Here is a 27,308-nt window from a genome sequence, read left to right as displayed (position 1 = left end):
CTCCTTCAACAGTTGAACAATTTTCTAAGCAGCACAACTTTTTAGCCCAACATCAAAGCACTCAATGCCACCTTTTTCCCATCTGCAAAGTTCTTCATTTACTAACTCTTTAGTATCCACCTTGCTTTAATTTCTTGAGTGCATGAATTCCAATTGAGTAATTATTCTACGACCACATGAACAAGTCACAGAACCGGTCAACGGAAAGTGTATGGAAGTTCGCAATTTTGCAAAAGTAGGTCTCACCGGGCACTACCTTTAAATCGTGACATCCATGCAATTTACTTGGCGGTTCTGTGATCTCGTAAATTTGTTAAAGAGAATTCGAACGCGATCAAATCCACCCGTTGACGGAAGAAGGGTGGCAGAGGGATTGCACGCCAACGCCCAAGAAATCCCTAGTTTGCCCTCCAGCAGCAACGCTCTCTTCCTTATGTATGTTCCGGCGCTTCGAGGGGTACATCTGGAACTGATTATAACCAGAGAGATCATTTCCTCCGCTCTCCACCTCACTTCCAATGCTGCCTGTTATGCTTGGGTTTGCACCATACATTAGTCCACAAAACTTGTTCCCATCTTGCCCTTGATGATTATAACTGGAAGTTGCACCAATTTGTGCAGCCTTCTGTAACAGAGCCGTTGCAGAAGTATTTGTGGAAGCCATTTGCTGAGGCTGGTGATGGATTCCAATTCCATACAAGGAAGGAATCGAAATGCTCGTCATTTCATCGGTATTGCCCGAACCGATCTTGTTTCCAAACACCCAATTCATTTGGTAATCGGATGGTGGGGGATTCGAACACTGAACCTGCAGTGGATCGCCTAGTTGGTGAACCTGTTGGAAATCAGTATTCCCAATCCAAAGAGGGAGCGGTAACGGCTTGTTCGGAGTGAGATTTTCGTCGTTTTTCGTTGAGGTTGGAATGAAAATGGGAGAGAAGTTCTGGGGCATCGTCGGGCCGCCAATTTGGGCTCCGATGAAATGGTAACTGATGTTGTTGGGAGTGGCCATTGGGGTGTTGATGTTTGATGCCGCCGCGACTCTTGCTGATTCTTCTGCTAAGGCATCACAGAAGGCCCTGTGGGTGATGAAGCTATCTCTCCTGCCATTAGACAAGAAATTTACAAGTAATTAAATGTGTATATATCAGAGCTAAGACTATACGAAACAATATCACATCAACAATCCATCGTACATAGTTTGTGGGTTTTAGTTATAATCCAGAAACGGTTCGTGTATATTTTGGTTTTAAATAGCAGTAGCAGTAATGATGTAGCGGGAGTATCGATTGACACGTAGTGAGAATTAGGTGTAACGATTGTGAAGTTTTTAAAATTATTTTTGGCACCAAAGCACTTGAAGCGACCGTAGTGGTTCCATTAGAGGCTGTGAAGTGTGAAAAATATCGGATACAAAGAAATATGTACAGGAAATCGACCGATACAAGTGTGAACTTTTGGTAGCAGCGATATATACCGGGATGTAGCGGAATTGGTTAGCCGATGAACCGCTATACGTAGCGACCGAGATTTAAATCTATGCTTGAATTATCACTTTTGACAAGAGAGAAACAAGACTAAGAGGGAAAACAAGATTATATGGTAAAAGATAAACCTAGATATGTCTCCTTAAATATCAATCAAGAAGTAAGCCCAAACTAATTAAAACTAGTACTATCGATAAACAGAAAAGTTGATTACTAGCTAGAACAAGAGAAATACTAATTGATGACCTTGGAACCAACAGTTCTGGCTATCTTTATTGCCGAAGAACTATTGATTTTTGAAAATGGCTCGCCAAGCATAACTCCCAGTTAAGCTCAGGGTCCTGGGATCAATCGAGATGCTTAAAAGCGGGTTCGGACTATAAAGTTATTTAAAAACCAAACAGTTATGAAAAAAAAAAATCAGTTTCCTGCCAAATTTCTTCCTTTAGACCCTCAAAAAATCAACAGTTATTTGTTTTTCATTTTTGTCAATATTTTATACATGATCGGTGGGAGTTAGTGAGAAAGTTACTAGATTAGTCCACAGAATATTCAAAAACTGTTTATTACCCTGAATTCCAGCCTCTGATAAGACTTGAATTCAAGTCCCCCTTGAGGGAGGAACAGGAGATAACCAATGAGCTACAGGAGATAACCGTTGGGCTACAAAATCCGTTGGTTCGAGAACACTTTATTAGCCTACTTAATTTTCTTACAATAGTTCAATGCCGCTAATAGTACCACCGTCGCAAGAAGGTTAATGAAAATTAATCCGAACACCATGAGTTATATAAAAGCATCGATCAATGCCATGCTACTCCAAAACGAAAATCTAGATTAACCGGTAAGAATCGATGAATTACCTCGAAAATATAGTACCACAGTCGCACTTGTACTCCCGAGTGCCACAAGTTTTCGAGTGAGCCTTCCAGTCCGACTGCACGGCGTATCGCTTCGCGCACTTGTCGCACTTCCACTTCTTCTCGCCGTGCTTCCTGCAGAAGTGCTTCTTTATCCCGGTCAGGTCGCCGAGCGCCCTGGAAGGGTGGTTGTGGACGCAAGTCTTCTCGGGGCAGACGTAGACGCGCTTCCGGATTTCCTTGCTGGTCCTTTGCTTCAGCTTCCACGGCAGGTTATGCCCGCGCCTGTGCAGCTGCAAGTTTTGATCCCTTTGGAAACCTTTCCCGCATATCTCGCACAAGAACCGGTTGGTCGCCATTAGGGTTTTGGGGGACAGCGCGATGACTTCGGCCTCAGGATCTGAGAGATATTGATATTGATAGTGATCTGATTAATATATAAAAGCCATATAATACTATTTATATAGCTAGACATAATACTGTAAGTTAATCAAGAATATGAACTGAACAAACTAGAAATAGGGGAGAGGCCGGACATGGAAGTGACTAACTGAAGAATTTACGACAATTAAGTTCCTAAAAACACAAAAACAAATCTGAAAAATGGATTGATCATCATGTGGGTATATCCATGAATATGCCGAGGTTTATAGGAATTAGAAAGAAAATAAGTCAAATAATCCGAAAAAATAAATTGATTATTTATGAATATCCATGGATATACCAGTGTTCGTAAAGCTAGGCAGAAAGAAAGATAGAAAGCAAGAAAGAAAGAAAGGAAAGCTAACAATATATGTGTGTTTTTTTGGTGGAAATTAATTATGGAGGCTTGCCTGGATTTCCAGGGAGATTTCTCTTCTTCCTTAGAGGGGGAGGATTGGATCCACCACTTGGGTTTTGAGTAAAACCATTTGAGATTTCTTCGTCTACCATTTTTTCAAACATGTCACCTCTTTTTCTTCAAAGTTCGGTCACCTCTTTTTCTTCAAAGTTTGGAATCAACTGATCTCTCTCTCTCTCTCTCTCTCTCTCTCTCTTCAATAAAAGGGGAGTATTAGAGATGGAACTAAGAGAAAACACCAGAGAATGAGTGCCTTAATAACAAGAGCTCAGCTGCTCAAGGAGTAGATCTCTCTCTCTCTCTCTCTCTCTCCTTGTATGTCTTTGCAGTCTTTTTTAACTGCTTTTAGTTGGACTGAGAATATAATAATGATGGTTTGGGGGAGGCGGTGAAAAGTGGAAGTTGGAGGGGGGAACATAGAGGGAAGGAGGAGGCGGCAAAAACCACACTAAAGGTGCATCATGATACATATCATAATTGGCCCTTTCCCCTTGGAAATGATTATCCCATAATTTGCTTGCTTTTCCTTTTTATATTTTTCTAATAGATATCTTCCAATCACCATGCCTAGACTATATTTTGTTTTAATAGAAAAATACTAGCTTGCTATTTGTAATAACCCCACAAAAGTTTGTGACTAACTATCAAATATTGCATAGATAGTTCTTAGTACATATTTTTCTCATTATACATAAAAGAGAATTTAGTTCTTTCTACAAACTTGATTTCGATAAATTAGGTAGCTAGTCTAGAAATTTATTTCGGATGACTTCTTTTTATGATCATACGGGTTACTTCTAGATGTAACTTTGTTGTATTTCAAAAAAAAAATTGGTACTCTTTTAAATGGACCAATTAATCTAGGAGATTAATTACTATCGACTGGCTGATGTTTCAATTAAAATCGGACAAAATCTAGCTCCTATCGATTGAACCATGGATTGAACACGATATGCATGATGACAAGCACAGTGAGAGTCGAATTCTTAAAGAAAGACTTTCTAACGCACCTAGTTATCAGGTGAGTGATTGTCACTGCACCAGTCCTTCATGGGGTCGAAATCTTAGACATAGGAAGAGAATTCATTATGTTTCTTTCATTGTTTTTTGGTAATTTCCTGTTGATGTACATAACGTGCTTTTGATTCATTCTATAAATTAGGAAACACGCTTCAACAGGCATCTCTCTGCCTCATGAGGAAATTCTAATGGCCTTTGGCAATTAATCTCCCAAGTTGAATGTCCTCTGTGGAGAAAGCCAGTTCACTTTAATAGGATGAAAACATTTCAGAAAAGTGCAAAAACTGAAAATTCATAAGCTAATTGGTAAATGCAATTCAATGGGAATGAGCACCCTTTGAGTCAAGTGGGTGTAATGAGATTATTATTATTATTTTTTATGTCAACTAAAGTAAGAAAGTAGATGTTATATTAAAGTGTGATTGATGAGCAATACCCATCTAAAAAAAGCTCCTTTTGTTCTCATATTTCACACAAGTGAAATCTTTTTACTTAGTTGCATAGTCAAAATGAATGGAAAAAGCATTCCCAAAAAAGACTTAATTGGTTGTTTCCCATGGCATTATATATGGATACAGTTTTGTTCTGTTCCAAAAGTTTATTACGTGTCATATTTTGATGATTTGATCCTTTCATTTATATATATAGTCTGCTAGTACATAGATAATTAATCGTCCTAAAATAGAATAAAATCTGAAGGGAACACCGAACAAGCAGTGTTAGCTACCTTGAGCTTGTGAGAGTGTCAATGGTATCCCCAACTAACACTCAGCCAGTACTAGCAGCCTTGGGCTTCTAAACATTTGCGAATAGGCTCCGTTCCACTAAAGGAAGTAAGTACTTATTTTTTGAATTAAAAATGATATATTGTGAGAGAAAGACATGTCTCGTAAAATAAAAAATAAGTACATAAAAATAAGAAACTTAGCCAAATGAGGCCTAAGAAGGGTTCTAGATTTTTTTTTGCAGTATTAATTCATTAAATATGAGCTTATAAAATCAAATCTATGAGCGTAATTAATAGTACTTTTTGCTATTAAAAATGCAAAAGAGAGACATATGCTTCAAATTTTGTAAGACCCCATTCGTCGTTTAAGGGTTTTGGATTTTGGATTCTAATTATTATTCTATTTGTCTTCAATCATTACTCTAATTTTTCTCTCCAATTTTTACCTATATTTCTAATAATTACTCTATTTCTCTTTACAGTTATTACCTATAAATTCAAATTCAAAATCTCAAAACGAATGGGGTCTACGGAGGATGATGGTGAAATGATGATGATGATGGTGAAATGAGGAGATTATAATTAAGTGGATAAAAAGTCGTTGGACGGTTAATTTGATTGTTCGTTTTCTCTTTGAATGGTAGATGATTACCCACTTTAAAGCTTTTCTTGTTGAATCGTTCCCCAGTTTCTTTCTTTAAAGGAAAGATCATATCTGGATCTGTCATTTCTGAGTACTACCCAAAACAGTGCAGAAATTGAAAGATGAACACTCGATCCCTTTCTCTCTTTTTTTTGCCGACCAAAACTAACCCACTTGTACTTTTTAGTAAGCGAGTACAGTTTTTTTCTTTTCTTTATTTATTTTTGTAAAGATTATATTAATGATTTATTAACTTACAATTGCTGTAGCTATCGATTTCTGTAGCGGTCCGTCCCATATAAAATTACCGAGTTATTGATAATGGAGTATGAGTATCCATTAGAATTAGATGAAAAATGAAATTAACCTACTTTTTATTTCTGGCTCGCGCGCGGTAGATTAAAAATCTTGAGTTACTTACTATATTTGAGTCATTTTTGGGCATATATAGATATGGGTGCCATATTACTAGTAATGAATTACTGTAGGTAGGAGTAATTGATTACTAGAGAGAATATAGTACAGTATAAGGTTGGTTTGGGAAAAGACCGGTTAAAAGACAGAGAACTGACAAAGGCAGTGAATTTTTGGAAGAGAGAGCAGTCGTCTGGTTGTGGGCTGACTTTTACTGCAAAACGCCCTTTAATCATAATCTAATGATTTTTTTGCTTACTAAACTTTGTTTAGTGTTTAATCTTTGGAGTTTAGCTGTTGAACTTTGGTGGCCATCAGAATATTCTCTCCTTCCCCAATACCCCTCTCTCTCTCTCAAAGGCACCAACACCAGCTTCAACTTTCAAGATCTGCCCTTATTAATTAGGGATTCCCTTACCTTTCTAATTACCCCTCCAATCCTAGCTAGTTTGTATCCTCTCTCTCTCTCTCTCTCTCTAGATCTCTTGTTTTTTGAGGTAGTAAAAAACAACAAGATCTGTACAAGATTGAAATCATGTGGAGATTTCAAAAGGGTTTGGGAAAAAGCAAAGTGTTGTCACCAAGGGGTATGTTTTTTTCTTGTTGGTTTGTCTTTCAGTAGGGAAAAAAAATGAAGGAAATGGTGGACTTTTTATTCAGCTTGAGGTAAATATAATCCTTGGTCTCATATAGTCCTTTTCTCTGGGACCCTCCGCCTTTGATCTCAAACTACCCTCCCTGCTGTGAGCACTCGCTCTTGTAGACTTTAATAGTTTGAAATATTTTCGGGAGACGCTTTTATCTTGCGCTCATCCACGCACGTTACGTGAATTAGAATAAATCCTGACAATTCAAATAACAGAACACGTATTATAGCACTGCATTCGAAGCTAGCTGCATGCCATATATAAATTGCAAAAATTGGAAGCCTGATCGATCGAATAGCAACCAACTTAAGCGCTTTGAATTTCAAATTTAATTTTGAAGTATAACTACGATAAATCGTCTATTGGCTAGTGATCATAACATTTTTATCCTTGCCTCTTTTTACATTTTCCTTTTATGTTGATAAGTTTTGAATCAACTTCCAACTTTAAAGTTGCACTAAAAGCATGCGTCACCAAAATGAGTTTCTTTTTTAAGGCTTCTACGTTCTTTTTTCTTTTACTTTTCTTGATGTTCTTTTCCATTGGATGCGACTATAGCCAAATAAAATGGAAGACAACCAAAAAAATGCTTTATCTGCCATGCATGCAAGCATCATTTTTTGATGATTGGAGAAGAAAGAAATTTTATTTACATCGAAAACACTGAAGTACGAGTTACAACGAGTCAAACTACAATTAGCAATCAATGGTAGGAAGGTATAATATATCTTCATTAGGGACGGAATCAGGATGTCGCAAACGCGGGGATTTTGAACAACAAGATTTTGAAATTTCAAGGTTTAGAAATCTTATGGTTTGTTTGATTTAGGTTTTGAGGGAGGTTTTTTGGGTAATGAGTGAAAAAAGATAGAAAGAGGAATGGGATTAATTAAGAAAGAAAAAATTTATGGAAGACTGTGTGCTGAGAGAAATTAGATTTTGGGACCCAAAACAAACACATTCTAGGTGTTCTTAACAAACATAAAAACGGCAATGGGCTTGTAGCCCAATGGCATTTCCTAGTCCTTCCGTCAAGAGTTTGGTGCGTTTGTGGTTCGGGGCTATGAATTGTCTTTGGACCCCATGTGGACTAACTTACTAACTACCTCTAACCCCCGTTGATGTATACACCACTTGGCAAAAAACCAAAACATAAAAACAACTAATAAAATTTAAAAAAAAAAATCCCGAAACAGGGGCCGTGGCCCCCATACGCCCATACCAAATGAGTATATGCAAGACTAATATTGGCCTCTATGGGCTAACTTGTCGTCGTCTTTTTATACCGTCTTAATTTTTTGTTACCAATGTCTTTAGCGTCGTCTTTAGCGAACTTTTTCGACTTTCGTTTATATATTCATACTTAATTTTTTAATTTCTCTCGTTGAGATAAACGCAAATCTAAGTAAAAATTTAAGAGGGAAAAACCAAAAAGACCGACAAAAGTTAGCCAAATGGGTTCTGATATCCCGAAAGGAAAGCTTGACAAGGCACCAACAAGTAAAATCATATATAACCTCGCCTCCCTACCAAATTTCAAACATTAGAACGAGAAAAAAACCCCAAAAAAGTAGTAGCCTAAACGAAATTAATTGCTTGACAAGACTCTAATGTGACCTAGTGGTCAAAAGTTTAAGTTGTCAAAATAGTTTCTCTGCTTTCAGAGCTTAGAGCATCAACATCAACTTAGAAATACAAGAATTTTTAGGTATTTTACCTAATGAAACCTTAAAAACCGTGGTGTAGCAGCTTAACTATATATTGAGGTAGTTATTCTACATTTATCTACAGTATTCTCTATAAGTACCTAATGACCGTAGCAAATGTAAACATAAAAAAATATTTTCTCTCTCATACATCCATCTCTTCTCTCTCTTCCAGCAAACCAAACCAAGTAAATCCTCTTCTCTCTCCTCCAAGAAATAATGGGACAAATTAATTGTTTAAAGACAATAGGGGAAATAACTAGTGTTGCTGTAGTTTCTATTGAAAACTGAATAGCTAAAATGAATGGAAAATGATTTTGCCACATCATTTTTTGATAATGCCACACACTGTAAGTGTATTTTTGCACCAAAAAATATATTTGCAGGGTGTGACATTATCAAAAAAGTGTGTGGTAAAATCACTACCCAAATGAATTTATAAGGTATTCTAGCTTTTTTTTATTCCTAAGCTGGTGTACTTGCTCTTAGACTGTATTTATGCAACCATTAGTCTCACGCATTGGGTAGTCCTTTTGTGGAAAAATTAAAACTTTCTTTGCTTATAGGGTAATGTCTCCTACATTCAACCCTTCCCCAAATCCTACACTAATTAACATGAGTCGTTGCTCTGTGAAGAGCCTTAGAGCATTCACATCTCCCTCTTTACGTACTTTCCTCTCCAAACTAAATTAAAGAGCAAAAATGAAAAAAAAAACCTTCAAAACCCCCCCACATCAGGCTCTCTCCCTCCCTCTCTACTTTGAAAGATTTATAACTTTGCTACAATAACTCTTTAATTTCCGAGAGTAACTATTCACTTGTTACTTATTATTTTAATATTTTTATTTCACTGTTCCCTGCTACAGTGACTTGGTTTAATATTTTTTTACATTTTATTTGGTTCTACGACTATTTTAGGGGTCTTATACGAAAGTTCTAGGGACAAATATAAATTATTATCTTTTAGGATAAAATGATCAGAAAAATAAAATTTTCACATCGGTTCAAACTGATTGAAAATTTGAGCACTTAATTTTTTTAGACTATTTATATATTAAAAAATAATAAACAACAAGTGAACAATTGCTCGGAATGGGATAGTTTGGTACTTTTTTTAGAATAGAGAAATAATATTTTTAATGGAATAATTTTAATATAAAGAATCTGATGCAGTAGAAATTTTTAAAGTGGATAGCTAAAGTAATAAAGTAACTTTTTAAGGTGTAAATTGGTTCAAAATGTAAAGGGCCTGATGCGAATCCTTTTACTGTAATTATTCAACCTCTAATTAAATTTTGTACAACCAATCAATTTGTATATATAGTGGAGTATTATATATATTCCATAGAGTTCACATTCTCGTGCATAAACAAGTAGTAGTAATATATTTTTATGGAGAGGTTAATTCAGACTTTATGTGCAAAACACTAAACAGAAGAGACGAAGACAACACTACGTGCTTATGTCCTCTAGTGAATCATAATTGATTCTAGTTTTTACATTAGATTGACCAACTTAGACTCACTCTCTCTCTCTCTCTCTCTCTCTCTCTCTCTCTCTCTCTCTCTCTCTCTCTCTCTCTCTCCAAATTGAAAACAAGATCATGTTGCTCGGGACATGGATTAAAATAAAGTAGTTCTCATTTGTTTGAGTGTGACTGTAAAGTTATAAATAATAAAATAACATAAAAACCAAGTGCTAACCCTACTAATTAACATTAGCTGCTATACTAGCTAGCCCACTCCTATGCCTTTAGTCTAATACCAATCTTTAACTTCCTGGAGACAATGTTGTACCTATTTTTTTTATCGGCAAAAATAACATTTTATTAGGAAAAAAGAGAAGGAATTCCAATCAAAAATTAAAAAGTTACCGTCACATGGACAAAGTCGAAACAATTAAGGGAAAATGACGGCTAAGGATATGTTTTGATTATTAATACCCGCTGAGGACATTTTCAGCATTAACAATTGTTCTTAGCACATCCTTGACGGGTATTAATTATCAAAACGCGTCATGGACCGTCATTTTCCCAACAATTAATTAAAACATTAAACAGCTCAAACAATCTAAAAGACCAAAAAAGTCCAAATCAAACATTACAGTTCAGTTAGCCCAAGAAAACCTGAAAACCTAACCCTAAATTGAAACAGCCGCCACCCACCTATCAGACAATGTTCTACATATACGTACTGAATTCTTATTTGATTTTCTTAATTATATATACTAGAGCAAGATGTTTATGTGAAAGTGTCTCATGGATTTCCCGTATATATATTTGTGCATACCACTATCGATAACTTTATGTATGATCTTATCTTCTCTACGTGCTTAATTACATTTGGATGAAGGTTTTTAAAGTCCTGAGGCAATCCATCTCGTCTCTGAATACATAACTTGGATGATCAGAGAAACTTATTCACGGCGGAGCCGTGATCATATTTTTCACGGATTTGCTCAATCGTAGCTGTCCATTTCCGTAATCAATAGTTGATATTGCTTTTCAATCCGGACAGTCCAAAAATACTTTGGACGCACGCGATTAGACTCCGTAAACCCAATTTCACGGTATCCTCCGTAAAAAAGATATTCTCAACTTGGATATGACGCACCCGAATATGTATGGTAGCCTAGCTCACAAAATAAATGGAGTTAGAATGACACTATTAAGTTCAACCAACAAAACAATAATGTCATGCAATATAGCATATAAAAACTAAAGATTCTCTTGGAAAAGCAAAGTTAAAGCAACCCACTGTCTCCCCCTCTCTAGGTGGATTGCATGGTCCCTATCCTAAAAGGATATTCACATCCTACATATGATTCATCTTTGGTGTTTGTGGAAGAGAGAGAGAGAGAGAGAGAGAGAGAGAGAGAGAGAGAGAGAGAGAGAGAGAGAGAGAGAGAGAGAGAGAGAGAGAGAGAGAGAGAGAGAGAGAGATAGATGTGTTTTGAAATGCAAATGATGAGCCTTTTAAGAGAAAAACAATGTTGTCAAATTACAAGCACTGAAATTCCACTAAAACAATTAATGCCTTGGAACAGCATCGGTTGCAGGATTTTAATTCATCGGTGACAAAAATGTATAAATTTTGCATACAAAACACTGTATAATATAACTGTATTTACTTTGCTTGAAGATTTATCAAGCCTAATTTATTTTATTTTGTTGAGCTAAATGATCTATTTACTCACAAATTCCAGTAAATTTTCATTTACACTACTTTGCACAACTGATGCAGTGCTGACAATAAAAAATAAATATCACATTATACGCGACAATATGCAAGATTTTAATATATTTTTTGAACCCAAAGAGTTCGCTTGAATTAATCCCTTAAACCCTAGTTGAGTCCTTGCAATTAAGATCATTAAATTGTTAGATTGAGATTGATTGGGGGATAGAGATTAGACAAAGAGAGCAAGCAAGAGGGCCGGGAGAAAAAGGCCACTTTCAAAAAACTTCAAAAAGAAGATCAAATATTCAAAGGGAGGTCCACCATCCCACTTTGTTTCTTTTCATTATAAAAAAGAGATTTGTGGCCTTTGGTTTTTAAGCTTTAGTGCCCAATTTGATGGCATCCTCTTTGTTAAGTAGTAACAATTGGACGTACGACATAATCTAATCGATTTTACAAACTATTCTTACTGATAGTGATGGATGGCCCAATGCATACTTCTTCTTTTTTCTAAGTAAAAGAATTTATTAATCTTTATAAGGATTACAAAGATTAAAAGGATCAAGGGCAAATTGGTAAAAAGCCACCCAAGACCTAAAGGAAGGCAAGACGCCAACCGAAAAACTGAAAAACCAAAGAAAAATCGATATGAAAACAGCCAAGAACCTCGTGAGCCTCAAACCCAAACAAGCAAATAAAGACCAAAACACCAAAACCAAACCAAGACACCAAGCCAAATACAACTGCAAACGTAGCCCAAACAAAGAATAATCAAAACTGCCAAAATCCGAAAGAGAAAATCAAATACAACGAACAAACTGAGGAAGCAAAATGGAGGCCATAAGATCAAACCGAAAACACCAAACCTCAGAGTAAAAACTCCAAGAAAAGAGAGGCGTCTTCCTCATTATCATCAAGATCCTCGAAGTCAAAGTCCTCCCCCAGGTTATCAAAAGTGTTGATTCTATCCGTTAATTCGTTAATTCTCCTACATTTCAACAAATTGCTTTAACCAATAATTCCTCCCCCCTCTAGGCTTAATACCTATCCTGGGGCCAAAATCCAGTGTCCTCCGAGCCTCCTTGAAAAGAAGCGAAGAGGAAGGGCCCTTCTTTTTTCCTGAGGATTAGATTATCAGTCAAAGCACCAAACTCTACAATATGTTTTTTTTTTTTTTAATCTTCCTCTTCGATCTTGTCACTCTCCTTTCCATTTTAATTAATGGTGGCATTAGAGAACAATCTATCACTGGTAATGCATCTCCCAATTCGATCTTCTCTGCATACCAACCCCAAGAGATTGAAGATCATACTGGTCCCAACTCTTCTCTGTGTCCATAGTATCGTTTTATACGATTTTTTTTCAACTTCGCTACATAATTTTATATTTTTCTGATTCCTCTTGTTGAGATGAATGATTAAAGAACTTATCGCAAAGATAAAATGTAATCAATTCAAATTGAAATATAGAATGTGAAGGAAGTAAATTTAACTTTAACAAATTACGTGAAAAAGTCATACTTGTAATAGCTATAAAAAATCTAATTCTGAAAATTCATCAATAATAGTTAGATTTAGTAGAATTAAAATGAATTCTTACTGATTAGGAGGACCCCACTCTAACCGATTAATTTTTTTAAAGTATTTAAAAATTTAACTTAGGAAAGTAAATATAACCTTATAGGCTTTTAGAGGTTTAATGTATAATTATATAAACATGAAGGACTGATGTCTAATTAAAAAAATTCAAATTGAAACAAATAAGAAACCTTTATAGGACGACTAATCAAAAAAAAAAAAGAAACCTTTAGGACGAAATTGAAACATTCAAACATATATATAATAACCAAATTAAAACTTGCATATAACTATAGTCTATAGAGATGAAATTGAGACAGTGAAAAATTATAAGGACCACATTGAAACTACAGGACCTAAAAGGGAAAATGACGGCCCAGGACGTGTTTTGATAATTAATATCCGCCAAGGACATGCTGAGAACATTTGAGTACATTTGTTAATGCTGAAAATGTCCTTGGAGAGTATTAATTATCAAACACGTCCTTGGCCGTCATTTTCCCGACCTAAAATAGTAGATAAGCCCAAACTTAATAGTATTCGGCGCGCAAATTTAAGCCTTTTAAAAGATACATTTTTTTGTAAAAAGAAGCAAATTTTTACCACAAATCAATAGATATCAATAAGTTCTTTAACATTGTGAAAAAAAAATTTTGATAAAAAAAATATATTTTTAAAGACCTAAGTTTGCATACCGCACATTTATTTAAGGACGAAATGAGTATTGAACAGGGCCCAAGCCCCAATAGACTCGACTCGATAGACAGCCAGAACCACGTATCTCTTGGTTTATTGGCCCATATGATTTGGGCTATTTTTTAAATCTTGGACTAGATTATTGGGCCAATCTCTAGACCCAAATGACCCCGCTGCTACAAGGAGAGAGAGAGAGAGAGAGAGAGAGAGAGTTGTTCGCGATTGTGTAATAGTAACCAGTTGTAGAGCAACTACTCAGCTTACCCAAATCTCAAAACTAGGTATGAACCCTAATACATCTTTCATCTTTCTGTCATATTGCTATTTTCCAGTCATTAATCGCTGAAAGTTGTGTATGTTAATGCTTAACTACTTGTTTGTTTTTTTGCTGGAAAAAGTACTTGTGGAAGCAGTAGAACCTAGAGTTTTAAATCTCCCCTTTTCTAGTTGTTACGGTCTGCGACAATGCGAAGTGTGGCCAATCTAAGCTGCTTGCAGTAGGGTCAGTAGAGTAGAGAATTGTTCTCTCTCGAAATTCGAAAAAATAACTCTCCTAATTCTTCATTCCAAAAGTTTCCCTCGCGTCCTTTTCCTGCATAATTTTCTATGAATTTCAACTGGGTAAAGCTTTCCACTAGAAATTCGTCTTGTAAGGAGAAATGTTATGTTTTTAGTCGTTCTTGAGTTGTCTGTGAATCTGGGTATATAGAAGTTTGGCTTTTCTGTTATGTTTCCCCTAATTAAGATGGCAATTGGGATGGGAGCACAGCTAAATTACTCCTCACGTATTGGGTTTGGATTTGTTACACGTGAGTAAGGCTCTGTGTGGGTAGATGTAGATTTGAGATGAAATGGATTGACTGCACCTATTCTAAGGATTTTGTAAATTTAGTTATGTAGTTAACATTTCGACGTTGGGTTTGAGATCTTTGTCATGATTGATTTGAAATTATATTGAAGTGATTTGAAATCTTCATATCATGGATTGCACTTATAACATGTACAATGATGCGCTAAATCTCTTGGATCTCTAATCCATCTTTCTCTCAAGTTTCACCAGTCTCCTGTAACTAGACCTTTGGTATTATTGGTGAGATTGAACTATTAAATCCCTTCATTTGAAATCCATATATATCGAAATAAAGCCTAAGTTCTTATTTGCTTATGCCTGAGGGATATTTGCATTAATAGGAATCAAACAGGGAGCTTAGGAACTGCAGATTACTTGTCAAACGTCTAATGTGCACTTTATGTTACAGGGGTTGTGAACTATAAGCACCATTTTTGTTCTGCTAAAAAACTGTAAGGTCCATTAGTGTTGCGCTGAAATTTCCCCTTTCCTTTACAAAGAATGGATACAAAAGCTTTGGCAAAGTCAAAGAGAGCTCATTCTCAACACCACAGTAAGAAGCATCATCCAAATGTAACATCAAAAGCTCCTACAGTAGGAGCCAGCAGTGGAAAAAATCCATCTGGACAGCAAGTTAGGGAAAAACCCCATCAATCTCAGGGTTCTAGTAAACTCCCCTCGAATTGGGACCGGTATGAGGAAGAGTATGATTCAGGTTCAGAAAATGCATCCCACAACAACATGAGTCAAGCAATTGATGTTATGCCGAAGAGTAAAGGGGCAGACTATGGTCACCTGATTTCTGAGTTAAAGTCTCAGTCTCTGACGGATATTTCTTCGGATGGCCTTCCTTCTTTTGATGATGTTCTCACTGGTATGTACTGGCACTTGGTTATCCTTGTTTGTATCAGTTATATCATTTTGTATATTTGTTTTTTGGGCAATGGAGTTGTCAAGGTGGAAAATTAGAAGGGGTTGTGGATTTCATAGAAGGATGCATTACCATGCAGTAGATGAAATAATGGAGTTTTGTCAGTCTGTGTGGAATGTATGATCCTAGGAGAGGAGGAGAAAACAAAGCTAGATGGGATGCACAAGTCTGTGAGGTTTGAGGCAAAGCCTTCTTACAAATGCAGATTTGTCTAGTGGTACCCTTGATTTTCCTTGGTCTCAAGTTTTTTGAAAGGCATCTTTTAATTTGGTTATTCGGAGACATAGAAGGGAAGGTCCTTACTACCAATAGTGTCATTAAGAGCAAAAAAAAAAAAATCTAACCGGTGCTTTCATGTGTACCAAACTAGGGGAGTTGGTGGATCATATATTCATCCACTGCCAAGTGGTAAGAGGTGATAAGTGCACATTAGGTATTTTGCACAACAGTGGCTGCGCTTCTTGGGGATCTTTCTCAGTGGGTGGAGGGCTTGAAATGTGCTCTTTTTGCCTGATGTAGTTAATATTGGGAAAAAGGGATTAGCATTCATTTGAACTTTGAAGGCATTGACCTTATGCTTTCCTGGTAACAATAGTGGATGGATCCTTGTTTAGAAACTTCTTTGGTTTAATTGGATTAACTGTGTAAAGAGAGTACCACAGGCCGTAGTCTCCTTTGTGTATACGTAATGTACTTTTGGGTATCAGTTAGCATTTTTTGGATAGGTAATAAATATATTTTTCTCTTCATTTCCTGTCTATGAAGCACTGACACGCATAAGAGGTTGCCAAATCCATGTCGGACAAGAAGATCACTTCATTATTCAAAAAATTTAATGAAAGGGTTGAAAGTTATAACAAACCTGTCCCTTGTGCCTCGTGGCTTGTCGTTTTGATTGATCATCTTATAATGATGTAGAAGCCTTTTGAAAAAAAAAAAAATGATGTAGAAGCAGTATTAGTTTTCATATTTGTGCTTGGTTTCCATTAGTGTTTGGTGTTTGTGGATGCAATATTCGTTTAATGTCAACTAAAGTTGAAACATGAATTATGTCTATCTATTCGTTTTTTCGTGTCCATGTCTTTTTTCTCTCAAATTTCTGAAAAAAGAGCGTCTACTCTTGGATTTATGGGTGCATAAGTCCGTATATATTTAGAATTGTTGACACATGTTCTATCAGTATTATTCAGTATCCATAATATCCTATCTGTGTCCGTGTCTATGTCTGTGCTTCTAAGGTTCCTATTCTAGTCCACGCTCTTCTGTCACAATATTTACATTGACAATACTGGTTTGGTTTGATATGCAATATGGGTTGTGATATTTTCATGTAGTTAATTCTTGGAGGCTGGGTATTCTGAAGTTTGGACATGTAAATTGTATTCTTGCACAGTACTGTTTCAGAAGTCTCACTGGAATTTAATCAGTTCAAGTAGATCGAGTAATTCTTGCTACAATAGTTTCAGCATATATTATGACAGGAGATTGACTTCAATTTTTTGTAGACTTCAATCAGGGATTTGGTTCTCTGCTTTCTGTAAGGGGACAAGGCATTCTATCATGGACGGGCGATGATAATTTTGTGGTTGAAGATAGAGCAACTGCAAGTCATGAGGTATGTCCTCATATATCTTTTCATTATGCTTCTTTTGCTAAATGTGAACTTTCTATTCAAGAGATAAAGCACAAGAGCTGATATTAAATAATTAGATTTGAAGAATGATACATTTTGCATGTTAATTTGCCTGTTTGTAGAAAGAAGCTTATGAAAAAATGCTGTTCAATCCTTGCTTATATTTAAAATTTAGTTTCCAGTTATATAGAAAATACATGTTTGCTATCTCTTCTCTTTTTCTTGCAAGCTCCATGATTTGTGCTTTTGGTTCGTTTATTAGCCTTCGTCAGGATGAAAAATTACCGTGGCTGTACTTCCTTCTCCTGATTGTCAACAACCATAATGATTCATTTTCAACTTAATTACACCACATTTTTCCAAAGAATATTTAGCGTGGCTTCAGCCGCTACACACTGCAACATGGATTATCACAGAACTACATGTAAAATATGATACACAGATTAGGAGAAAGTTAACCATTATACAGATGTGTAGAACTAGAGGTGGGTACTGTCATAATGCAACTTGCAGGTGTTTGGAATGCATTGGTTACTTGTTTGGTCAATCATTTTGCCGTTGTTTTGGTGATACATGTGCAGTAACTTTGCACTGTTGACACTTTCATACATCAGAGATTAACAATGGTGGTACAAATGAACAAAAAATTGTGTTTTTTTTATTACTGTTTGACAAAAGCTAAGATGGAAGCAACTAGCATGTTTAAGCTGAGTTCCATGGCGGTTTCGGTACTTAAGATCGGATGGGAATGAGCACTTCATTCCTGTTCCAGCCCAACCATGTTTGTTTGTGTCTTTTTTGAAGAATGAACGTCTGGTTATATTCAATGTTCTAAAAAATTGCTAAGCGCTAGTCGGAGCATCATGGACAAGGATTGGTTATTTTCAATGTTCTAAAAAATTGCTAAGGGTCATCTTAGTTTTTGGTTGCGGTGGCATCATGGACAAGGATTCTTATTATTAGAAGTTCCATTAGTGACGTTCTCTTTTGATTTTCTGACCTGCCTGTAGAGGTGGACCAGGTGGTGTTTGGACAAGATATTCTCCACCAAAGTTTTAGTAAGATGGAGATTGGACATGAGATATTTGTCATTTTTCCCTTGTATTGCAGTTCCCTACATATCACTACCATCTAGGCCTTAGAACAGGACCTAGCTATAAATGACATAACAGGCATAAGCCGCATAACTTAATCTTCAGCTGCTACATGATGTTTGAAAATAAAGTTTGCATTCAGGCAGGGCAGGGCAGGGAAAGACTGATAGCTATTACCGGGCCTACTGGGTAAGGCGAGAACACTAAAGATCATTCTGTTCCCCTCTCCATTAGAAAACCAACAAATGGCACTTTCCCCGTGAGTAGCATGTCAAAAACGAGGAATTGAGATCCCACCTATATTTAAAAGTAGTCTAGAGATTGTGAGCAAAAGTGAAGCTAATTGGAAGCCTGCTGCAAATTACCTCGCCTGGCAAAGAGCCACAATGTAACAGATTGGTTGTCATGGCGTGTAATTGTTAGGTTTATTGGCGATTTCGTGATTTGACAAACCATTGGAGTCTGTAATTGTTCTTTGTTTCTATTGGGTTTGGGTGGTTTTTATTTGTTTTAGTCTTTTTGATACTCAGCCCTTTAATTCAAGACTTTTCTAGTTGAAGATGTCATGCAAGTGCATGTGCTTAATTTATGAAAATTGAAAGGTATGTGCATTTCATATGCATTTAGAATCTCCATGCATCATTGTTTTCAATCTGATCTAGGCATTTGTTGTAAAAATCAGGGTTTTTGTCCAAGGCATGAATAGGTTAGTTTTTGCTTGGTATAAAGAGAGTCTAAAATTTTTCGAAGAGCATTTCATGGCTGACGGCCTGTTGTGCAACACCGATGCTCGGGACTATGAATGCCTTTTGGCTTTGATTTGGGGGCATGGTCCGTGGCAAAACGTCCCTTTAGCTCCTTGGTTCTTGGAGGAATGGGGGGCCACTGTTTCAATGGTATTCAGAGAGTAGCTACTTTGTGCATATACTGTTAAAGGTTAGATCTATCTCCAATCCTTCCCCGCCCATACCCTCAATGATTGGGAGACTTCTTGGGTTTTGTGGTGGTTGTATTTCATGGCAGACGGCCCTACTCCCGTGGCTCCCAAAAGGTGCATGGGCGCCATGAAGCGCTCCTAGAGCACGTCCATCTTGTTCTTAGTTTTTGTTTGCATAACTTTTGAAGAGTGAGGGCGCTCTGGCGCTGCAAAGCGCCCTTGAGTGCCCCCGAGGACGCTGCAATTGCCTGCAAAGTGAGCTTGTAGCACTCTGGCACCGCTCCGGAGCACCTTTTGATTGGCTGAATCTAGGCTGCGTTTTTTGAGGAGTGTATATGCTTTCTTTCACCCTTTTATGGTATGTGTGTGACCTCAGCCCACTTTAGAGAGAGAAACCCTTCCCCTCTATAATTTTGTGTACTTGGATGAAGTAAATTGCATATATAGTTTAATCATCTTTGTAGCAATCTACTACAATACACACTATGAGCATATATTGTCTCTAGATTGCGTAGTCTCTAAAAAACCTTCATCACATCACATCTCATTCACTCATGCCTTAAATTCTACTTGGTCGGATGGATCCGGAATCGTGTTGATCAGAGATCAAGTTGGTGAACTCGTAGTGGCTACGGAATCAAGGAGCCTAGGGAGCTTGTCATGCTTTTGATTTTAGAGGAAATGAGATAAATCATAGTTTATGTTTTGTCTTCCATTTTTACAAATGATATTTCAGCTAGTTTTCAAACATTAACTGCAAGCCAGTCAACTTTCCTTTATGTACTCCTATTCTTATTCGAGGCATATTGGTTGGCTCACATCGATCTTATCGCTTACTTTTCTTTTTCCTTCCCCTTGGTATATAGGCGTCCTTTCTCTCCCTTAATCTTCATCTTCTTGCGGAGCAACTTGCAAAAGCAGATTTGTCACAGAGGCTCTTCATTGACCCAGAGTTTTTACCGCCAGAGCTGGTATGTATTTTTCATCAGGCCACCTCATGATGAGTGGAGTTTCAAGTTTTTTTCTGTTGCTAGAAGGACAATGCTCTTGATTTGTTAGAAATTGGAGTCAGTCTGGAATAGAATTCACAAGATATCCCAGTGAATAGTTCTGGATTTATCCAAAACAGTTGGTCAATCTTTTCTCTACATATTTTACTTCGCCACGATACGTTTACAAAGTTTGGTTTCTTAAAAAATTGTGTTATGCTTGAATTGTAATTTGATAGAACTCTAACATCCAGAGCAGAAGTTCTTTTATGCTGATACATAAACATGACCTCTGATTCTCTGAAATACTATTGAATGTATGATAGCCTAGTTAAGTACTCAAGTGCATTGCCGGTGCACAAAGGTTTGTTGGGGACTATTTGTGGAAGGCTCTAAGAAAGTATTGGAAAGTTCTTCAGAAAGTTTTTCCCAAGGTTTAACCATAGTGAAAAGTTAATGGTATATAGTTTCACCTCGCATTTTAAGGTTTAACCACAGTGAAAAGTTAATTGTATACAGTTGCACCTCGCCGCATTTTAACAGTTTAATCATTGGTTTCTAACTGTTTCAATGCCTTCTCAGAAAAAGAAAAAAATAAACTGTTTTAATGCAATCATCATTTAGGTCTCGATCGCCTTTCTCGTGTGTACTTCTTCTGATCTCTTTTGTTCTGTGAAAAAGTTATTGAATCAGTATATAGTAGCTAATAAACATAATGATTTGATCTTCCATGGTTTTATTTTGATAATCTAACTAAAAATCAAGTATTTATAAATCAAATATGAAAATAGGTTGTTGCTGAATCCATTTCAAGAAGCCAAAAATCAAATTCCAGCAATCTTTAGCTTTTCTCCCACTTTACGAGTTTTTAAATGTTCACACTTGTCGAATTAAGAATTTCAACACATTTAGTGTTTGCGAATTAAGAATTTCTACACATTTAGTGTTTGTATCTTGCAGTGCTCGGAAGAACTAGAAACTAGCTTCAGCCAGGAACCTGGCGAAGGACAAGCTGCATCCCAACGTGAAGGGGTGACGAGAAATTCAGTTCCAACCTCCTCTAATCAAGAATTGGAGGGAACAAATCAAATTAAGGATGAATTACATCAATCTCTGGGAACCAGTGAAAGGGCAGTGCAGTACCATGGAGCACAATCAGATGGTACTTCTGTTGCAAACGCAAAGAAGAAATCATTCAGAGTCCAGGCGGCTGCTTCAGAAGCAGAACTCGATATGCTTCTTGAGTCCTTCAGTGAAACAAACATCCTTGATTCCTCTGCCATCACAGAGAATTCTAGTGACTCATTTTCGGTTCACCAGAAAGAAACTTCGTCAACATCTGAAGGAATCTCCTCATTAAAACAGGTTGCTTGTCAACCTTCAACGAAAGGTCCAGATTTAACTAAACCTGCTTCAGTGGCCAACTTTGATGATGCCCTTGATGACCTACTCAAGGAGACATCCACCAGTGAGACATTTTCTATCCAACAAGAAACGTCAACTTCATCATCGGTAGGAGGAACTTCATCTGTTCACAGTGCTCCACTCTCAAGAAAAGGTCCAAATCCATCCGAGTCAGCTTCTGTTACGGCGAGCTTTGATGATGCTCTTGATGACCTACTCGACGCAACATCCAACTTGACAAATCGAAATGTCTCCTCCCTAAAATCCCATGAGGGGATTTCAACCCATCTCGATATTACGTCATCTTCTTCCTCTGGTCCTGTTTCCAAATCCAAAGTGTTAGCGTTGGATGATTTTGATTCATGGTTCGATAACATTGATGGTCCATAAGCTAAAAAAAAAACATGGCTGCAAAGCTTCTCTTTGATGTGTGTTAACTTCTCTGTTGCCTTGGAAGGTGTGAGCTGAATATGGAACTATCTTCTGGTGATTGTTACCTAACCCCACTAATCTTCAGTCCATGAACAGAGGCTGAAAATTTTGAAAGCATTTGATCCCTAACATGCTTTCTGAAAAGCGATTTTATCTGAACTATGACTAGGTGAGCATGCATTTGACCATGTGATTATCACCTTTTTAAGTGTATTATTGTCCTGGTTTAAGTAGTGAAATTTACAACATGAAGCCAGCTCCACTTGCTTTTGTTATCACAGAGAGAGAGAACATTACGCAAAGTCTCCTAATTGTGACACAAAGGATGACTTAATTGGAATGCAAACAATTCACTGGAATTGACAGCAACAGCTGGGCGACCCATGTTTCTCACGAGATCACTGCCAAAAAAATAAAAATAGTAAGTCTATGCCCATCGCTTAAAATTCACCGCGCTCTCATCGCTTTTAATCTCTCCGTCTAAAAGTATTTTTCAAAAGTATTTTGGACAATCCATATTGTAAAAAACTCTTCCAGGGACCACCGAGATGGACGGTGAGATGTGGAGCGGGGAAACACAGTGCTAGGCGTAGCACCGATGAAAAAAAAAAGTGTTTTCGGCAGATTCTCATGCATTGCACTCAATCATGGTGAATCTAGTGACGGAAAATAGAATTTATCAATTTTCAACAAAAAAAAAAAAAAAGAATTTATCACAGTTTCACATGACGACTCGAGCCGTTCATTTTGTAAGGCTCTATACGCGCTTGTCGTTTTTGGAAAAACATTTTACGATTGCATATCTGTATCTAGCTGAGCACAAACAGACAGACTCTGACCATTTGACGAAGCATGTACCAATACTGTATTTGATTACCTCCATTATTTTATTACGGATGTTTAAGATGTCAAGGCCTATACGTACTTTGCAGGCTCGAATCGTTATATAGAATTGTTATGGTTGTTAATTTACTTCTTTCATCAGATGTGATGGTTGTTGTTATACAGTGTGGGGTTGCATTGTTGTTGAAGCAAAGAAACAAGTACAATTCTTAGATGCATCTCAGTTTGGTTGGATCTCTCAATCGATGATTTACTGTTATTTTTCGGTTTATCAAGTTAAATAAATTTGGAAATGGCTCGAGTTTCAAATTTTAATTTGGATGATTCGGTCTTTTTTCCGACAATAATCATATCCCATTACCACTATGAAACATTTACACAGTAGGGTATAACTGCGTTGGCTATATTATGAGTAGCTACAACCTCAATTCTAAGTACGTTAACAACCTTTGACAAAATCATCAAACCTCAGTTCGATTGATGATTCGGTCTTGGATTTATAAATCGAAAGAATAAAGGAGAGGGGGATAGATGGTTTTGACCAATGTGCCTTTATTTATGTCCTAACCCAATCGAAACCGAAGAAAATCAAGAAATAGCTATGCTTTGTTTTCTTACCATATGGTCGTTATATAATTATTATGTCTAGCCATCAATTGTAACTTCAAACAGCTAAATTCCATTATAGCGAGTCGAATTCAATGAAAATTCTGAGGAGGGAGAGAGAAATAGTTACTCAACCAGTTAAAAGCTACTTGAGTCCAAGCTCGCATTAATTTTTTAAAAGCTTGTTCAAGATCGACCATCAAACCCGCTACTACTTGGCTTGTTTGGGTTTTGATGTATGGAAGAAGTTTATTGAAAATTTCAGCTTGTGTTTGGTTCGTTTAAAGAAATTCGTTTGAATTGGCCTGACTAGTTTAAAATAGGAGTATATTTTTAAAACTCGTTATTTTTTCAAAACAAACTTAAATACGGTAATCAATTGGTCCATTTCCTGATTTTTTTTAAAAAAAAAATGGTCCATTTCCGTCACGTTTGTCATTCCAGAGAGAACCATCCCCTTACAATTTGTTCATGCACCTCCTATCCCTCAAATATTGATAGTTTTCGGATTATTTTATGAGATTGGTTTTGGCACTACAGAAATTACTGTCGCCACTCCAATAGTGGAGTGCCGAAATCAATCCCCATATGATTTTGGCACTACATTTGTTGGAGCACAGGTAGTAATTTTTAGAGCGTCAAAATCAAAATCCTTATTTTGCTATCAGGTTCAATAGCAGTAACATTATAAAATGGATGTAAGGACGCTGCCAAGCAGGTTCTTGTCGAGCGGGTGTAGGACGCATCTGAATCATCCGTCTTGGCAATCTGTAGTCCGGACAGCTGAAAATCCGTCCGACTACATCCTGTATTCACTCGGCAGGGAGCAGGGACCGCTTTACCCCATTAATATAAATTGCTCTAAGCATCCCGAAAAAATTGAACAAAAATGAAACTTTTTTTTATATACAAATCCACGTCACATCTCTTTTAACATCAAAATATAAAAGTCAAAAATCATTCCCAGCTTGAGAAAGAAAGGTCAGGAAAACAGCAAAAAAAAAAATGATAAACAAATCACTACTAACAAAAAAAAGCTTTATAATCTGAAAAAAAAAAAACTTTATAATCAATAATCAAAGCCATAACGCGCCAGCTTTTTTCAACACCGGGATCAACTCTCCGGTAATATGGGTCGCCATAATCCGATCCAACCCTCCGAACAACTCCCCTCCGATAAACACCGCCGGAAACTGCAACCGCCGCCCGCCCTCTTCGCCGCCGCCGCCGCCGATCGCCGCCTCCAATTCATCAACGACACCGTTCTCGTCGCTTTCCTCGATTTCGAACACCACGGGATTCACGCCCAGGCCCTGGAGCAGGCGCTTGACCACGTGGCTCATGCAGCACCCGCGTTTCCCGAACACTATCACAGCGTTTTCCGACACCATGTTCCGGACGTCGGCGGTCGGGGATTTGTTCGTAGCTGATCCAACTGATCCGTTGAGATTTAACGGTTTCGTAACGGATTTTGCGTCGACTGGAATTGGGTTGGGTTTGGGTGATCGGGTCAGGAAAGTTTGGTGGGGGATTGGTTGCCAGGTCTTGTAAGGGAGTGCTTCTTGCATTTTAGAGAGAGATTTAGAGAGAGAGAGAGAGAGTATAGGGGGTTGTGGTGTGGTGGATTTGGAATGGAGCTCTGTATTTATATACGGGGGCAGATGCGTGTAGAGAGAGCGGGGGGGGGGGGGGGGGTTGGAGGGGGATGCAAGATTTTGGGTTAACAGTTGTATAAGATTTTGTTTACTTTTCGTCCCTCTTACTACTATTTGAGTTGCACGTATTTCGTCATCACTTAGGAGTATATTTTATTTAAATCTTTTACCAATCAATAATCCATCGCCAGCATTTATCCACATGAAAACGCAGAGATCGTCCTTACGTAACGCGGGAAGTGTGCACGTCATGACTTCTCCGCGTGAATCTGGGGGTCGATACGGTTACAACTTGCAAACGTTTGTTTTGTCTGCTGAAATTAATCCAACCATGCGTAAGATGACCTTCATACATAGTTATAATAAAAACGGTCTTTCTATTGTCAGCTCAGTGGGTTGACAATAAGCACACAAAAGAATAAAGAAAATACATATTTTTATATATATTTTTACACTTTTTAATACACATTCACACTTCTTATTGTCAGTCCAGTAGACTAATTTTAGATTTTTCCTAATAAAAAATAAAAAAAAGTTTTGTGTATTTTGGCCCTCCTATGGGTACAACACTTTTGTGTACAACCATTGTACACACCTTGTGTGGGACCACTTTGAGGTTCCACACAAATAATTTGAGCCATTCAATTTGTTAGAATTTTTTTTGAAGAGTCTGTAAAAAAAAATTAGTTCAGCCGGATGTCAGTACGTGCTTAATCCATACGTTCTTTTTTTGGTCTCTAATCGTGCGTACCAAAAAATATAACGCATAGATCAAGCACTTACCGATATCCGTCTGAGTTGATTTTTTTGAAGTACTCTTTCGAAAATATTCTGAACAAATTGATGAGAGACTCAGAATATTTGTATGGGACCTCAAAAACCTTTTTTGAGGTCCCACACAAAATGATGTACAAATGTTGTACAGTGTTTGATAAGGCTCTTGGGGTTGAAATTGGATTACTAAGGTGAGGGTATTAGTAATATTGTGTTCAGTTCACAAAATTGTTTCGAATTGGTAGTATTAGCAATACTCCTTGAGACTTGATATTCACGATCTAATCCCAACCTTGCTATTGCAAAAGTACTAAATTATCCTTGTTAAACCAAGTATGGAAATTATTTATGGGAAATAGAGCTCAGCTACAAAAAAAAAAAATTTTGAATGCCGAGGACAAAATTGTCAATTCATTTTTTGAAACCCATCCTAACATTTGTAAACAAACATGAGTTTGGTACTACTAATCCAATCACATCTTTTAATCCGATGCAAAACAAATATACTACAATTTATCAATTCTATTTCATTATCAATCCCACCCCATTATCAATTCTACCGTCATACCAATTTTATCACGGCTAATCGGGTTATCAAACGGGGCTCAGTGTTGTACCCATATCAATGTCCTAATGTATTTGGGTGGATGACTTGAAGGAGTCCTGCGTCAACGGCAGTTAGGATATCTTACGCGTTACATGTGGTGTGGCTTACGTTTCAGCAGATGCTACGCCCCACAAATGAATTGCGACTCTCTCTCTCTCTCCTATTTATCTGATGTCATGCGAGACGTGGGGGTTCATTTTTATATTGATGGTCCAAAAAAATTGGCTTTTTTGAAGAGTTATCTGTGGGATTAAAAAAGTGAAAGACATGTTCAAGACTACAGAAAAAAAAAAAAAAAAAAAGTAGGCAAAAACACAATCATGCTCAAGTAGGCAAAAAGATTATCTTTTTGCTTGCTTATTATCGTTTGATCCGAATTCTGACATAAGCGAGTACCGATATTGATGTCAGCAACTAGTTTTTTTTTTGTTTTTTTAATCACTGTCAGCAACTAGTTTGTCGAATGTTTTTGTGATGTCAATTCTCCGTTTATGTCATTTCTAGTACTCTCTCTCTCTCTCTCTCTCAAGGATTTTTCGTGATGCCCAAAATGACTTCTCTATTGTATTTTTTTAAACGGAATCTATATTACTACAATCGTTTATTCAAAAGTTGCACGTCTTTCGTTCCATAATTTTAATCTCTTCGTAAATCCAACTATTTCTTTGCAGATGCTAACAAATAGACTTATCATTCAATTATCCCTTTTCGAGTTGTTTTTTTAAGTAATAACTAGCACCATAAATTTTTCATGGT

The 27,308-nt window shown here is 37.0% G+C and overlaps 3 protein-coding genes across 4 annotated transcripts; 1 reads left to right on the top strand and 2 right to left on the bottom strand.

The window, feature by feature from the left end:
• Positions 1-72: 72 nt before the first annotated feature.
• LOC131330315 (zinc finger protein MAGPIE) lies at positions 73-3,601 on the bottom strand. Its single transcript, XM_058363852.1, has 3 exons — positions 3,181-3,601; positions 2,351-2,747; positions 73-1,103 (listed from the first exon to the last, which is right to left on the bottom strand). Exons 1-3 carry the CDS (start codon positions 3,290-3,292, stop codon positions 335-337), a joined length of 1,278 nt encoding a protein of 425 aa, XP_058219835.1. The 5' UTR covers positions 3,293-3,601; the 3' UTR covers positions 73-334.
• A 10,346-nt stretch (positions 3,602-13,947) lies between these two features.
• Positions 13,948-22,319, top strand: LOC131329799 (protein ECERIFERUM 16). 2 transcript variants are annotated; one of them, XM_058363169.1, is made up of 5 exons: positions 13,948-14,078; positions 15,057-15,521; positions 17,084-17,193; positions 20,109-20,213; positions 21,192-22,319. In XM_058363169.1, the coding sequence occupies exons 2-5, from the start codon at positions 15,149-15,151 to the stop codon at positions 22,023-22,025; spliced, it is 1,422 nt and encodes a 473-aa protein (XP_058219152.1). In that variant the 5' UTR covers positions 13,948-14,078; positions 15,057-15,148; the 3' UTR covers positions 22,026-22,319. The 2 variants fall into 2 exon arrangements, with proteins under 2 accessions (XP_058219152.1, XP_058219153.1); XM_058363170.1 differs by lacking the exon at positions 13,948-14,078 and adding an exon at positions 14,758-14,887.
• A 2,076-nt stretch (positions 22,320-24,395) lies between these two features.
• On the bottom strand, positions 24,396-25,197 carry LOC131329840 (glutaredoxin-C9-like). The gene has a single exon (XM_058363237.1). It carries the CDS (start codon positions 25,082-25,084, stop codon positions 24,593-24,595), a length of 492 nt encoding a protein of 163 aa, XP_058219220.1. The 5' UTR covers positions 25,085-25,197; the 3' UTR covers positions 24,396-24,592.
• Between the last annotated feature and the right edge of the window lie 2,111 nt (positions 25,198-27,308).

Source organism: Rhododendron vialii, chromosome 6a, assembly GCF_030253575.1.
Source record: "Rhododendron vialii isolate Sample 1 chromosome 6a, ASM3025357v1".
Lineage (NCBI taxonomy): Eukaryota > Viridiplantae > Streptophyta > Magnoliopsida > Ericales > Ericaceae > Rhododendron > Rhododendron vialii.
This window is presented reverse-complemented; position numbering and strand designations above follow the sequence as displayed.